At 37.4% G+C, this 13,448-nt stretch overlaps 1 protein-coding gene across 1 annotated transcript in view; it reads left to right on the forward strand.

Annotated features, from left to right (window-relative positions):
• The window catches only part of CDH7 (cadherin 7), an 88,576-nt gene that overhangs the window by 32,750 nt on the left and 42,378 nt on the right, over positions 1 to 13,448 (forward strand). Inside the window, exon 3 of the mRNA XM_009909900.2 lies at positions 10,136 to 10,430. Within this exon, the coding sequence (XP_009908202.2) occupies positions 10,136 to 10,430 (295 nt within the window). The remainder of the gene's footprint in view (positions 1 to 10,135; positions 10,431 to 13,448) is intronic.

The raw sequence follows: 13,448 nt of genomic DNA on the forward strand, positions 1-13,448 counted from the left end.
TTTAACTGCCTTCCAATTGCATATTTTACTGTTAACTTCTAGTCTGTCAGGGTTTCATCACTTCCCAGTAACATGCAAGGTAAGATTATAAGTGGATTTTGAGTAGCATTAAACCTTCAAGAGCAAATGAAATTTGAGGAATTGCAACAACATAAAACCATAACAAAAACAACATTAAAAAAAAAAAAGAAAAAGAAAAAAGCTCTACACCCTCTGGGTATCTATTTCTTTGCACTAATGTTCTTGGGAAGCAGGTTCCTATGAGAAAAATAATTATCAAGCAAGCACTGCTGCAAGCTGTTTTGGATAGTTGAAGCAGAAACAGGATAATCACTCTAAACTATAGATCAGTAGTTTGACAAAGAAGAGACAATATGGGAGGTCTAATATCCACTCAGATACATTCAGTATAAGTACATATCTTATCTCAGAAAATACTTTAATACCAAATGCCTTTTTGTTTGTAAATTTGATAGTATTGATGTAATAGTCAAACCAGAAATGGGTGTGAATGTTTTTCCTGCTCAGTGCTATTACAGTTCTTCAGTTTACAGCAGTAGCTGTGAAAAAAAAAAAAAAATAGATCCGCTAATATACTCTCATTTTTTGTGGTTGAAATCCCAGGACTGAATTGTCATGGCTAAATAGAAAAATCAACATGGGAGAAACAACTTTCTATTCTACATATTTGTATTCTTTTTTGCCATTTGTTTTTTTTGAGAACAGGGCAAAACTAAAACCATTAATCTTGCATTACTGCAGGTATAAAAATTCTGCCACTGCCTTTCTTATTTCTTCCTTCCCTCTCTCCTCTGCCATAAGACAATATGCACTCATGCACTCTCTGATCATCAAAATAAATAAATTAATAAATATATAGATAAATTAATAAGACTTTAAAGTCATAACTAATTAATAAAAGTATGTACATCTAATGTATGTTGATGTAAGAACAGACACATCACTGTAAATGTATATGTATTTATGTACATATAATTACATCTATTTCACTCAAGAGAAGTCTGGTCAAGAAACAGTTCTTCATGCTATGTATGTTGATACTGTGCAAGAAGAGATTGTTTCATCTGTAGTGGGGAAGTGATTTGAGAAGAATAATGAGTGAAGTTTTTTGAAGGCTGTTTCTGCAAGCTGCTACATGTGCTAAAACTTTTCAAGCACATGGACATCTGCTGGCCCAGAGATATGCTTCTGTGACTTGTATTTGGTATTTATTTGCCATGATACATTTTTTTTTAAGCCTGATCACTTTCATAGAAGACATTTTTAGGGAATACAGGAAGAAGCATCTTCACACACTATTGTTACACTGCTGAAATAGAGCATCACAGTATATGTATCACAGTATCACCAAGGTTGGAAGAGACCTCAAAGGTCAAGTCCAACCTGTCACCACAGACCTCATGACTAGACCATGGCACCAAGTGCCACATCCAATCCCCTCTTGAACACCTCCAGGGATGGTGACTCCACCATGCCCCTGGGCAGCCCATTCTAATGGCAAACAAGTAGTGTATCTATGACCATTTTATTTTAAATCTTCTGAGATTTTTGTTGACAAAGTGAATCAATTCACTGAGCCAGTAAGTACACTGGTTCAGTACTTAACAGGAAGTAGTATGGATCATTATGGGTCACGTGAATATACTATTGGTATGTATAGAAGAGCATTTAGTCCCTTTCTTGGAGAATAAATAAATGACGAGGCACAAATGCAGTGGGTAAGAGTAAACATTCAGGAATTTGCAAATAGAATTTCACTCCAGTGGCATTTGCACATGATTTAATTGCATAAATAAGGTTTGAGTCATTAGTTTCTTTAATCAAAAATTAAATCTATTTGGATTAAAAACAGAAGCAGTTTTCATATGGTAACTCAGCTAGCAAATCCACTAATATATGTCTTGGTTTGTCAGTGATGCAGTTTTGTTACTGAAATACTCAGAATGAGTACTCCAAGGAATAAATACTGATGAGCTGAGAGTGGTTTGGAGAAAAATACCCCCAAAAAACAATCCAACAACCCAAAACAGGTCTGGAAGGATTCTGATGTGCATATTGTTTACAAACACTCTGCTCTGTTTCTCCACTCTAAATTCTAGGAGGATAATATCTGAAAAGCTTGAAGTGTGTGTGTGTATGGTGGAAAGCAGGTCTTTTTTTTTCCCCCCATCCCTGTTTTTGCAGGTGTTACATTGCCTGAAGGCTCTTGGTGGTGCTGCAATACAGTAGTGCTCTCCCCGCCCCCCCAACCAATATTATGCAATTAGTACGTGATGATGCACAGTATACAGATGGTTTTTACCTCCCAAAGCTGCCAAACTGTCTTCTTAAGAGTGTGAATGACAAACAGTCATTTTGGAGAGTGACATGTCATGATGATGGCCCATTAAAACTCCTCAAGAACACTCAGCCAGATACATATGCCCACTCAGCTCCATCTACAGCAGCAGCTGCTTCTGAGTTCCTCCTGTAGCTGCACTAAACTTAATGGGCTGGCTTCACTATTCCCTGTACCCACAGGGTGTTTTGTGTTTTTGTTAATTCTTGGGGTGGGAGAAGGCACAGGTTTGTGAGTGCTGCATCTGCAGAGGTTGGAAAAGAAGAGGGCAGATTAAGGAGATGTATGTATGTGTGTGCATTTACTTGCACACACATGTATGGATACATTGATAACATACATGCCATCTACTGTCTATACAGAGCTAAATTATGTAAGAATACAGGGAGAGAGAACACAATTGACACAACTGAATGTTATTAAGAGGAAAAATGTCATAAAAATATGACATGGTTGCTCTTATCACATCCAGTTTTCAGTATATTCCTATTAATTATTCACCTCACTAGCCTTTAGATGACAGTATCTCTTATTCCTAGAGGAACATTTCGTCTGAACTTTGTCTTCTACTTAGAAGCCTTGAGGGTTTACTTAGATACTAAGCAGAATGTTGTGAAGTATAAGTTTTAGCATTTTGGTACTTCTATTTTGAATTTTGTTTGAACAATAACCATCAAGGAACTAAAGAACTTTCACTGTTTTCTTTCTTGTTTCACCTTCCTTTTGCAAAAGGTTGGTGAAATTAAATATTCACTTCACTTTTTGTGGCTGAGGTGAGAAGGTTATTATCCTCCTGGAGCACTGATCATTCACTTGAGAGTATAAGGGCTATACATCTTTCACTTAATTCTTCCATCAACATTTCTGAACCTTTTACTAGGGAAGCAAAACAGGGAAGGAGGGGATAGTAAAGCCTAACCGCTTATTCCAAGTTTGGTCATGAGAGAGAATAAGTCTGAGTCAGCTAACAAAAACTCAAACTATTTTAATTTTACTTTTTTTCTGCAAAGAAACCTAACATTCTGTAGCAGTAAAAAAACACTTGAGAAACTTTCAATCAGGAACTAGGCTAAAGTTCCCCCTTCAAATTGTAACACTATATTAGTAGGGGAAATAAGGATTTATTTTTAAAAGACTGTTTAGTTACTTTGCAACTAGCTGACACTTTAGCTACTCTCCCTGCCCATCAATCATGTTTCTTATGTTTGTTTCTCTGGTTCCAGCATTTTAAAATCATTGACAATTTAAGCTGCAGAGCCTTTTTCTTTTTCTTTTTTTTTTCTTTTTCTTTTTTTTTTTTCCCCAAAGTAGTTTCTTTTTGCAAACTTGGAGAAGTAGTAATAGATACCCTCAGTGAAATGACATCTGCCCAGATTCAGGTTATTCAACTTTATAACTCTTGTTGCATTAAACAGGGCACAAAAGAAAAATACTGGTAAATTATATGGCTTTATTCTCAATTACTGTTCTTGGCTAACACTAATCAGTCACTGAATACCACAGAATCACAGAATGTTAGAGGTTGGAAGAGACCTCCAGAGATCATCAAGTCCAACCCCACCACCAAAGCAGGATCATCTAGGGCAGTCCGCACAGGTATGCATCCAGGAAGGTTTTGAAAGTCTTCAGGGAGGGAGACTCCACAACCTCTCTGGGCAGCCTGTTCCAGTTCTCAGTAACCTTCACTGTGAAGAAGTTTCTCCTCATGTTGAGGTGGAACTTTCTGTGTTCAAGTTTGTATCCCTTGTTCCTTGTCATATCACTGTGCACCACCAAAAAGAGATTGGCCCCCTCCACTTGACACCCACCGTAGCTCCAGTTACTGCTTCTGCTTTTTCTTTCATTTATATTTAACTTTTCCTTGCTGTTTCCTTTCATTTTAACTAGTCATTCTTCCTTTTGCCTTTCTGCTTTTGTATTTTTCTTGCCCTATCTCCTCTGCCTAATCACAATCTTTGAAGGTCTTTCATCAGTCTTTCCCATTCCAGTTCTGTCCTTGTTCTTCAGACCTGTCCATGTTCTCATTCACTTTGGGGGCTTTGGTTTGTGAATCTATCTATCTATCTATCTACCTACCGATCCACCTGTCCATCCATCTATCTATCCATCTATTTTTGAAGCTCTTATTTCCTCTCTTCCCTCTTTAACCTTCTTATTTAAATTCTCTCTTAGCTTTCTTAATCATGCACCTGCATGAATACCTTGATTGTGGATGGAGATTTGCTCTCAGTGGCTTTACATAGACCGTTGGTATTAAGATCTCAGAGGTGAATATACACCAAATGACGTGTAATTTGCCTGCAGGAGAGCTATTAAGGACAAGCTGTGGGATGACACAGTTGGTAACCACAGAGGGATGTGCCCTGGTTTTACCCTGAGTGTGAAACGTGCTCATGTGAAAAGTAACCTCTCATAATCTAATTGTCATTTTGGTGGTCCAGGATAGATGTACTGACTTGTGATCATTCACAAGACTCTAGCATTATATATAGCAAGACAAAAGAACATCCAGCAGCAGTCTGAGTTCAAGTAGCCTATAAGGACTGTGCTGGCTGTGAAGAGGCATCAGGAATATCCTTGACCTCAGGTATCTCAGCAGTTTGTAGGTCTTTGGTCAGCCCTGAGTACTCTAGACACAATTTTGAGAGCTTTAAATCAACACAGAACGGAAGTCTGGTCGAGGCTGACTGGGTTTTGAGCAAGCCTGTCACCAGCTGCTTGTTTTAGATAAATATAATGTGGTTCTGTGGTCTGTAGCATGGGACCTTGTATCCCCACATGACTATCTCTACACTTGCCTGACAAGGAGAAAGACTGGAGGCAACAAAACAGTGCATGAAATTGCTAGTAAGTCAAAGTGGCAAACTGTGCCACTGTGGCACAATTGTCTGTGCTGGTTCCCTACCATACTGAGAGCATTGCTGAGACAAGGAAACTCTGGCAGCATTACAAGTGTATCCCTTCTTTTCAAACTCTAATTAAAAATGTTAGGATTTCTGGGTAGAGCCATTTATATTGTCTTGATCTCTTGTCCTCAGTATTATCTGTTATGCTGGAAGCACAGAACACAGACCAGCATATATCTTTCAGAGCCCAGGCTTGTACTACAGTTTTACATAAATTAATAAAGCCAAAAGCAAACAAAACCCCTTCAGGAGCTCCTTTATCACTTTCTCAATGTTTCTTGAAAAAAAGAAGGCTTTTATAAGAAAATCATTACCTGCTGAATAATACTTTCAGTAGTGCTTGGGTGTGAAGTCAATTATTTGAATCACAAGCCTAGGCTGACATCAATAAAATGTTGAGAAATCTGTTTCTGTCTCACATGACTTCTGTAATGAGACTGAAAAGGAAATTTAAAAAGTTATCTTAAGCTATTGATATTGAAATATGGTTAGAGTTTATAAGAGTGAAGAGTTTCATAACTCCCTCCAAAGACAATTGTGTCAGTAACTGATGTGCTTGTGAGGCCCTTAAACATTACATGAACGTGGTATGTGTGCACTTTGGGTTTTACTTAAATGTAAACTCCATTGTCTAGGTTGAATTTTAAATGTTAGCTATTGTTTTCATTTAAATTGTTCCAAATAAGCAACACTGAGCCCTTAGTTCTCCTGATAACACTTTTTTTCAGCAATGACAGTCTGAGGAGAAAAGTGATTTCTAAACTTTCTGGGGTCGTCCACAGAAAATACTGAATCTGAGAACAGATGTAGAACATGGCTGCTGTGATGAGCAAGAGTTAATAGGAACAGTCACATTAATTCTTTGTTTCAAATCACATACTCTGTTTCATCTTTGGGCAATTACATGTTTAATGCACATATACCTGACAAGTTTCATTTTTAAATGCTCCCAGAAAGCAGAGGGGGCATGTTGTGTACGAAGACAAGACTATCTTCCTTCTACAGTCAGTTCTCGGTTGTTTTGTGATAGTAAGTTATGATTATTAGGTGGACAAGAAGACTGCTCCTGGCTTGATGTTCTCTTTTCCTTTTGTCCTTTTTTTTTTGCTTTCTATTCCCTCCTAACTTCTAGTGAGATGGCAGTTGTGTCAGTTCTATATCACCAAGAACTATGGATGCCTGCACAGTTGTGAGGAAGAACTTTTGATTCCTTGCCTCCCTTTCTAGTTACTTTCACAGCAAGATAGGAAAAGGCTGAGGCAAGGTAACTCCTTCTGGAGAAAACTTTTCAGTTGTTCTGCAAATGGTCCCAGGGACCTATGGAGCTAGCTTCTTTTGAAGCATTTCATGCTTGCTCTTTCTGTCTCTTTCTCACCATTAATTCTGATCCTGATGGTGCTGGCAGCTCCTCCTGTTCTCCCTGTACTTTTCTTCTTCACCCAGAATCTCTAAACTCTGCAATGAAGTGTTAGTGATGCTCCTGCAGGGAGGAACAACTGCAAAGGTGGACATTTGGGGAAGAAAAAAACAGAGAAGCCTGAACTGAAAATCAGAAAAATAGCAAACTTCTCATTGAGACCTCAGATGGATCAGTGGTGGCATTTGGTGCTCTCAGTGTAATGCGTTATCTCTGCTTACTGATAAAAGTAACTGATAAAAGTAAATTTCCTTCTCTTTTGAAAATACAGTATCATGGAAAATATTTTAATGGCAATTTGTTCTCTTGTATTATTCTTCTAAGTTGTCTCAGACTGACACCAAAAGATACATAAAAATGCTGAAAATTTTCTTTAGAGTGCTTAACACAGAATTGATTTGGCTATAGTGCCAAAGATAAATTCTATATTGAGCTACATCACATCCTAGAGTTAAGTAAGTAGAGAACAGTGCTTTACTAAGTTAGGCATAGGCAAACATTGTTTTTAAAGGCTTAATAGAACAAAGTTTTAATGAAAAAGGCAAAGAATTTTAGTATCTCATAGCCTCAACCTTGGAGTAACAAAGGTCGTTCCTATTAATTCATGCAGTAGCAGTTTTCTTCCAAGGCATGATTCCAAAAAGTGGCTTCTGTTCATTATTTCACTTCAGGGCACCAGTCAGTGTAGCATAACCCATGAGAAGATTTATGAACCTCAGAGTGGGACTCCTTACAAACAATGTGCTAATTAGCGAGCCACTGAGTGAGCAAATGGGAAATGCTGAAGCTACGGAATTTCTTCTTTCTTTGGGATGTGAAAGCCTTACTCAGTGCATCTGTGAGGATTTACACTTCTGGCCTCTTCCATGAAGTTCTCTTCTTTCAGAACACTGTTGAAAAGTTATTCAGGACAGTGCTGGATCTAAATGCAAGGTGAAAGGGAAGCTGTGCAGTCCTGCAGCATGAAACCCAGGTGTGAGCACTACACTCTGGTGTGCTAATGGGCTCTGTTTCACCTTCATAAGTGAGCTGCTGTGTTGCTCTCAGCGAGCTGAGACACTGAATTCCTCCCCTTCTCCATCTAAAGAGACCTATTTGCACATCTCTTAACCCTCAGAAAACCATTCTGCCTGATAAACTGCTATCTATGCTGCTGTCATCTGCTTTTCTTGCATCCAGCACATCCTTAAGTATGCCACAAAACGTAGAATGACATTTACAGGAAGAAAGGTGAGTCTCAGCTACCATTATAGGGTGAATGGGAGGGTCCCAGCCACCACAGAAAGACCAGTGATCTGCTTAAGTGTAGGATATGGAGAAAACCGAATCACTTCAAGAAGACAAAGCATCAAGTCTTTCTGTCACATAACTTCAGTTCTTGGGTAATGTGATGCTCAGCATTTCAGTCTAGAACCCCTGTCATTAGGGCTGAGGAATATGCAGTGCTGAGGACCTTGAAAGAGCCTGCACATGCAATACATTTTACCTTGATCTGCTCACAGTGTCAGCATTGACTGTTCCTGAGTGTGCTGAAAAGTAGGACTTTAAAGGTTCAAGGAACTCCACCAGAGAGATATCCAGGTTGTTTCAGTGTCTGAGGAGTTAGAATGAAGGAGGATAAGCCATATTTTGAAGTTAAGTAGGTATCCTGATTTAGACACACTAGTTCTGTGGTTTTGACCCAGTCCAAAGCTCAGACTTCATTTGTGTCTTAAAAAAGAGGAGTGTGTTGTAATTGCATAAGTATGAGATACACAAACAGGGAAATAGTAATAATAATAAAAACAGGCAGCATTTTATCCAGCTGCAAAATTTAAAACTGATCATGATTGTTTCCCTGCTGAAATAGGAAAAGGTTTTGCAGCTGTGCTGTTATGCCTGTGATAACAATTTTCTGCATGTATTCTCAGTGTGATGACTATCTCAGTGATACTCTCAGCTGAGAGAAAAAAACCCACACATGCTAGTAGAGGAAATTATGATGATGACAGTACAGTTAACTCCAAACTCAACACAACATGAAGTTAGGACAGGTACAAAGAGACATAAAGAATCAAAACATATTTAAAATTGTCCTCAGTTATTGACAAGTAATCATCCACTGTTTAACAAACAAGCACTTTGAATTTTACTGATGTTCATAGATTCATAGAATGGTTTAATGAGTCATAGAATGTTCTCTTCACTCATACCATATTGAATATACTCTGTGTGTTGTACTTTAATTTGATATCCAGATCAATCACATTGCTGATACAAATTTGAAAAGTGCATGAGGATTGTTTGAGTCAGTGTTCTATAACAGGAAGATGAGACTCAGCAGAGCTAGGGAACCTATGGAACTGGTGATAGTTACTTTAAATAGCTCTGCAACTTAAAATAGCGTGCGTGATGAGGAGGAAAGTTTCCTTTTATAAATCTGTCTTGGAGTTCTAGTGGAAGATGTATTTTGACCAACTGATGTACATTTGTTCTGTCCTTACTACAAGTAGTCCTGAGGAAACTACACCTGACTTTTGATGCTGTGTAGTTCAGACAGTAGCAGGACATTTTTCAGTTTTTCAGAATCTGCATTTTTCTGAACTTGGGTAATGAAAAACAAGAAATGGAAGTGAAGTTCCCAGCCTTTCTGAGCAATCTAGCAACCAATCCATTTTAATTCAATGTGTTACTGCTCTATACAGTAAATGCTGAGGAAATCAGTATGTCATTCCCCATACATGCACAGGAGCAAACATATGTGGACATTAAGGTACTAGTGACATCTGTTTAAAGTTCATCCTTCACTAGGATAATACACTGAAATTGACAATGTGGTTATAATCAGGTAGGAGTAAAGCCATGGTGAGGCACTTTTTAGGATGTTAGGCAGTGATATGACTAGGGGGAATAGATCAAAACTAGAAGTGGGTATATTTAGATTGGATGTTAGGAAGAAGTTCTTCACCATGAGAGTGGTGAGACATCAGAACAGGTTGCCCAGGGAAGTGGTAGAAGCCCCATCCCTGGAGATTTTTAAGGCCAGGCTGGATGAGGCTCTGATCAACCTGATCTAGTGTGAGGTGTCCCTACCCATGGCAAGGGGATTGGAACTAAATGATCCTTGAGGTCCCTTCCAACACTAACAATTCTATGATTCTATGGTTCTGTAATCATGTGCATGTATATATGTAGCTGTGTAAAAATCTGGTATTAGAAGACTGTAGAACAATATCAAATGCATTTGAAAACAGGATTGTGTGCAGGAATGAATGAAATTATCTTGCCCAAAAGAGCAAGCTGACAGAATCTAATGGCATCTCACATGCCATGTGTGATAAACATTCAGCTTATCTTAGCAGGAACAATAAAATTTCAAGTACTACTCCTTGACACAAGAATGATTTTTTTACATATCTCCATGCCACTGACTCTCTTGTAAGTTAATCTCATTTCTCATCAATTTTTCACCAGCTTCACTCTGATGTTGATAAAGGAGATGGTTCCATCAAATACATCTTGTCAGGCGAAGGGGCAAGTTCCATTTTCATTATTGATGAGAACACAGGGGATATTCATGCTACAAAGAGGCTGGATCGAGAAGAGCAGGCCTACTACACACTCCGAGCACAAGCACTAGATAGGCTGACTAATAAACCCGTGGAACCAGAGTCTGAGTTCGTCATTAAGATTCAGGACATCAATGACAATGAGCCAAAATTTCTGGATGGGCCTTACACTGCTGGAGTTCCTGAGATGTCTCCTGTGGGTAAGTGCAAAATATACCATTGCTGTTGTGGGAAATTTGTTCCTATTGCCTTTTTAAAAGTTTCATTATTCTTTACTGTACCACACTAAGCTACTCAATTATCTATGAGGCACCTGCAACAGTTAGATATTTTGAGACAACTGGAAATAACATGCTAGATTAAGTATCTGCCCTTTCAAAAATGTTGTGAAACTCAAATAGCTATGTAGGGATTCAGATAAGCATTTTATTGGTGTGTTTCTCATTCCAGTGCCCAGAGGCTTTGTTTTATAATTCTCATTAACAAGAATAAGTTTCACACCTATGCTGTGGTCCTCAGAGGTGATAATATATCATTTTGTTCAGATAAAGTCAGTTCTTAACGAATTCTTCCAATTCCTGCTAGTGCATATCATAATGTTTTTGGTAAGTTTTGCACATATCAGTAACAGTTTACTGTGTCTTTTCTAATACTGAAGCCCATCTCTCTGAGAAATATATGCAAGCAGCAGGGACTAAGGTAGAACTTCAGATAGTCTTAAAATTCCAGTTGAGTCAGAGAAGGTTTTCAGAGGCTTTAGACTATATGCTGGAAAAGAGGAAATGTTTTTGTTTTTTTCCAGAATTTGACTTAAAGAATTTCAACATCAAATTCCTTATCTCTTCATTCCAAAGAGTCCAAATTCTTCTCTCTTGTCATGTACTACTGTTCCTTTGAAGGCTGACTGATTCAGACCAGATAGGACTTTGCCCTGGAGATATTTTGGTAAATTTTATTTTAACCTGAAATTATAAATGCAAGCATGAAGCTAAAAAAAGGCAGAACAACTTACTGTACTTCAGTGGAAATATGTTTATGGGCTGTCTCACTTCAGGTTAAGAGAGGCATATGGTGATTCCCATTAGGATTTTCTTTTCTTGACTGATTTTAAGCTATCAAAATTTCATATTCATACAGTAAGACTGCCCATTTAGAATTTGATCTAGTTTCCTCAATCCCATCTCCTACTATTTTGGAAACAATGCCTTTAAATTATAGCTACAGAGAGAAAAAGATTCTCCCTGCCTAAGTGCCCTGCAGCAATCATTACTCAACATTGCTTTTGTAGTTGAAACTCATCCTAGGAGCCAATAGGAGATGAGTAAAACATTGTTAATGAGTTGTCTATTCGTTTATTTTACCAAGCAGTGAGCATAAACACTATTTCTCATTCTATACTTGGCACTTTTTCATTTTCATTCTAACACTATGTGGATGGCTGAAGAGGCAATTGTAGTCTTGGAAAGAAAGATTAACAACTTTTGAGGAGTATCAAGGAGGAGAGGAAGCAATGATACATTGCCGAGAACTTTTTACTACTGAACTACAAAGAAAAAAGAATCCAAACAGAGATAACAAAAAAAAACAAAAAAAAAAAAAAAAAAAAAACCAACAAAAAAAAAACCAAACCACAAAATCTAAATATTCAGCACTTCAAAAACATGTTCTGCAAAAAAAACCCAAACAATTTTAATTACTGCTTTGCTTTTTAATTAAGTGAGCTGAAGCATGCAGCAGTTATTAGATTTTTGCACCTCTGTCTTCTGGCCTGAAGAAGAGTATCTCCACATTTCCCTCTTGTATGGGTTTACTTTGCCTGGTTCTATATATGGACATATTGACATTATGGGCAACTACTACAGATATATGAGGTTTACCTACACACACAGATCCATGGCTCTAGCCCTCACCCATGCTGCATTTGTTCCAAAAGTATATTGGGGATGAATCTGTGGGCAGTGCACTGTGTGCAGTGGTGAACATAAGGACTATTTTTCAAAATGAGCTGCTTTTTGATTATATTGTTGAGTCTTCAACACATAAATGAATGCAAGAATTTCTCTCCTGCACAAACTGTAGTACAAATATATATTCAATTTAGGTGGAATAATGTGCAAAATTATTTACTGAGTTTTGTGTACTCTCTGGGAATTCTGTGGACTAAGAATGATCCCATCTTCATGAGCTTCTTGAAGCTATACATTTTAAACGTCTTCATGGCTTGTATCACACGACTGTTAAATACTGCATTGGTACTGAATTAAGAATTATACTGAAATGCCTGTGTGGCACTTGTTTTACATAGTCACATCTACTCATAGTTTATTCATATAACACAACTTTTAAATAATCACCTAGAGCATTCTTGAAATATTCAGGAGAAACAAAGTATCTCTCTCCTATTTTGTTAAAAATTATATCTATCCATGACAAAGATTTTTAATTGGATATTAAACAAAATGAAAGAGATTCCAGGATTATAAACCCAAATTAACTATAAAGCTAGGTGAACTATAAATCTTAACCCAAACGGTGGTTATGCAAGCAGTGAGTCTGAATTTTATTTGACAAATATTTTAGGACATAATCTAAGGCTAATTGAAGTCAATCTTTTCTGTTATTTGAAATGGCTTTGGGTCAGATTCAAATTATATTTGGGTCAGGCCCATTATATTGATTATCGTAGATAGGGAAATATCTTGATGACTTGTAAATCTATTCTTAGCAAACCCTTAAAGACACGACTTATTTGAAAGTTGGTTTTATTTTTTAAAATCCCTTACTTAAAACATATAGCTTTTCTATATTTAAAGCAAAGAACTTTAGAATTATAGATAAAGCAGCATTAAGAATGTTTCTGTGATGTTAACAGAAAAATAGTTGATTTGAGACACTGACCTGTTTAGCTTCTAGCCAAGGGAACTGGGGCTAAAAATACCAATACCAACATTGTTTAAGCTTCTCTACTCTCCAGACATATCAACAGCTTTGCTTTTTTACCCAGCATAACCAATATCTTTCTAGCCATCTTGACTGATTTTAAGCTATCAAAATTTCAAAATTCTTCATATTCTTTCTAGCTATCTCAAGATGGCTAGAAACATTTGGGGTTCACACAAAAGGAGAAAAAAAAATAGAATAAAATAAAAGCTTCATATAATGCTTAAATGATAGGTAGTGAGTTTTGAAAGCCTGAATGAAGAGAGTCTCTCTCCATT

Source organism: Dryobates pubescens, chromosome 9 (genome assembly GCF_014839835.1).
Source record: "Dryobates pubescens isolate bDryPub1 chromosome 9, bDryPub1.pri, whole genome shotgun sequence".
Taxonomy (NCBI): domain Eukaryota; kingdom Metazoa; phylum Chordata; class Aves; order Piciformes; family Picidae; genus Dryobates; species Dryobates pubescens.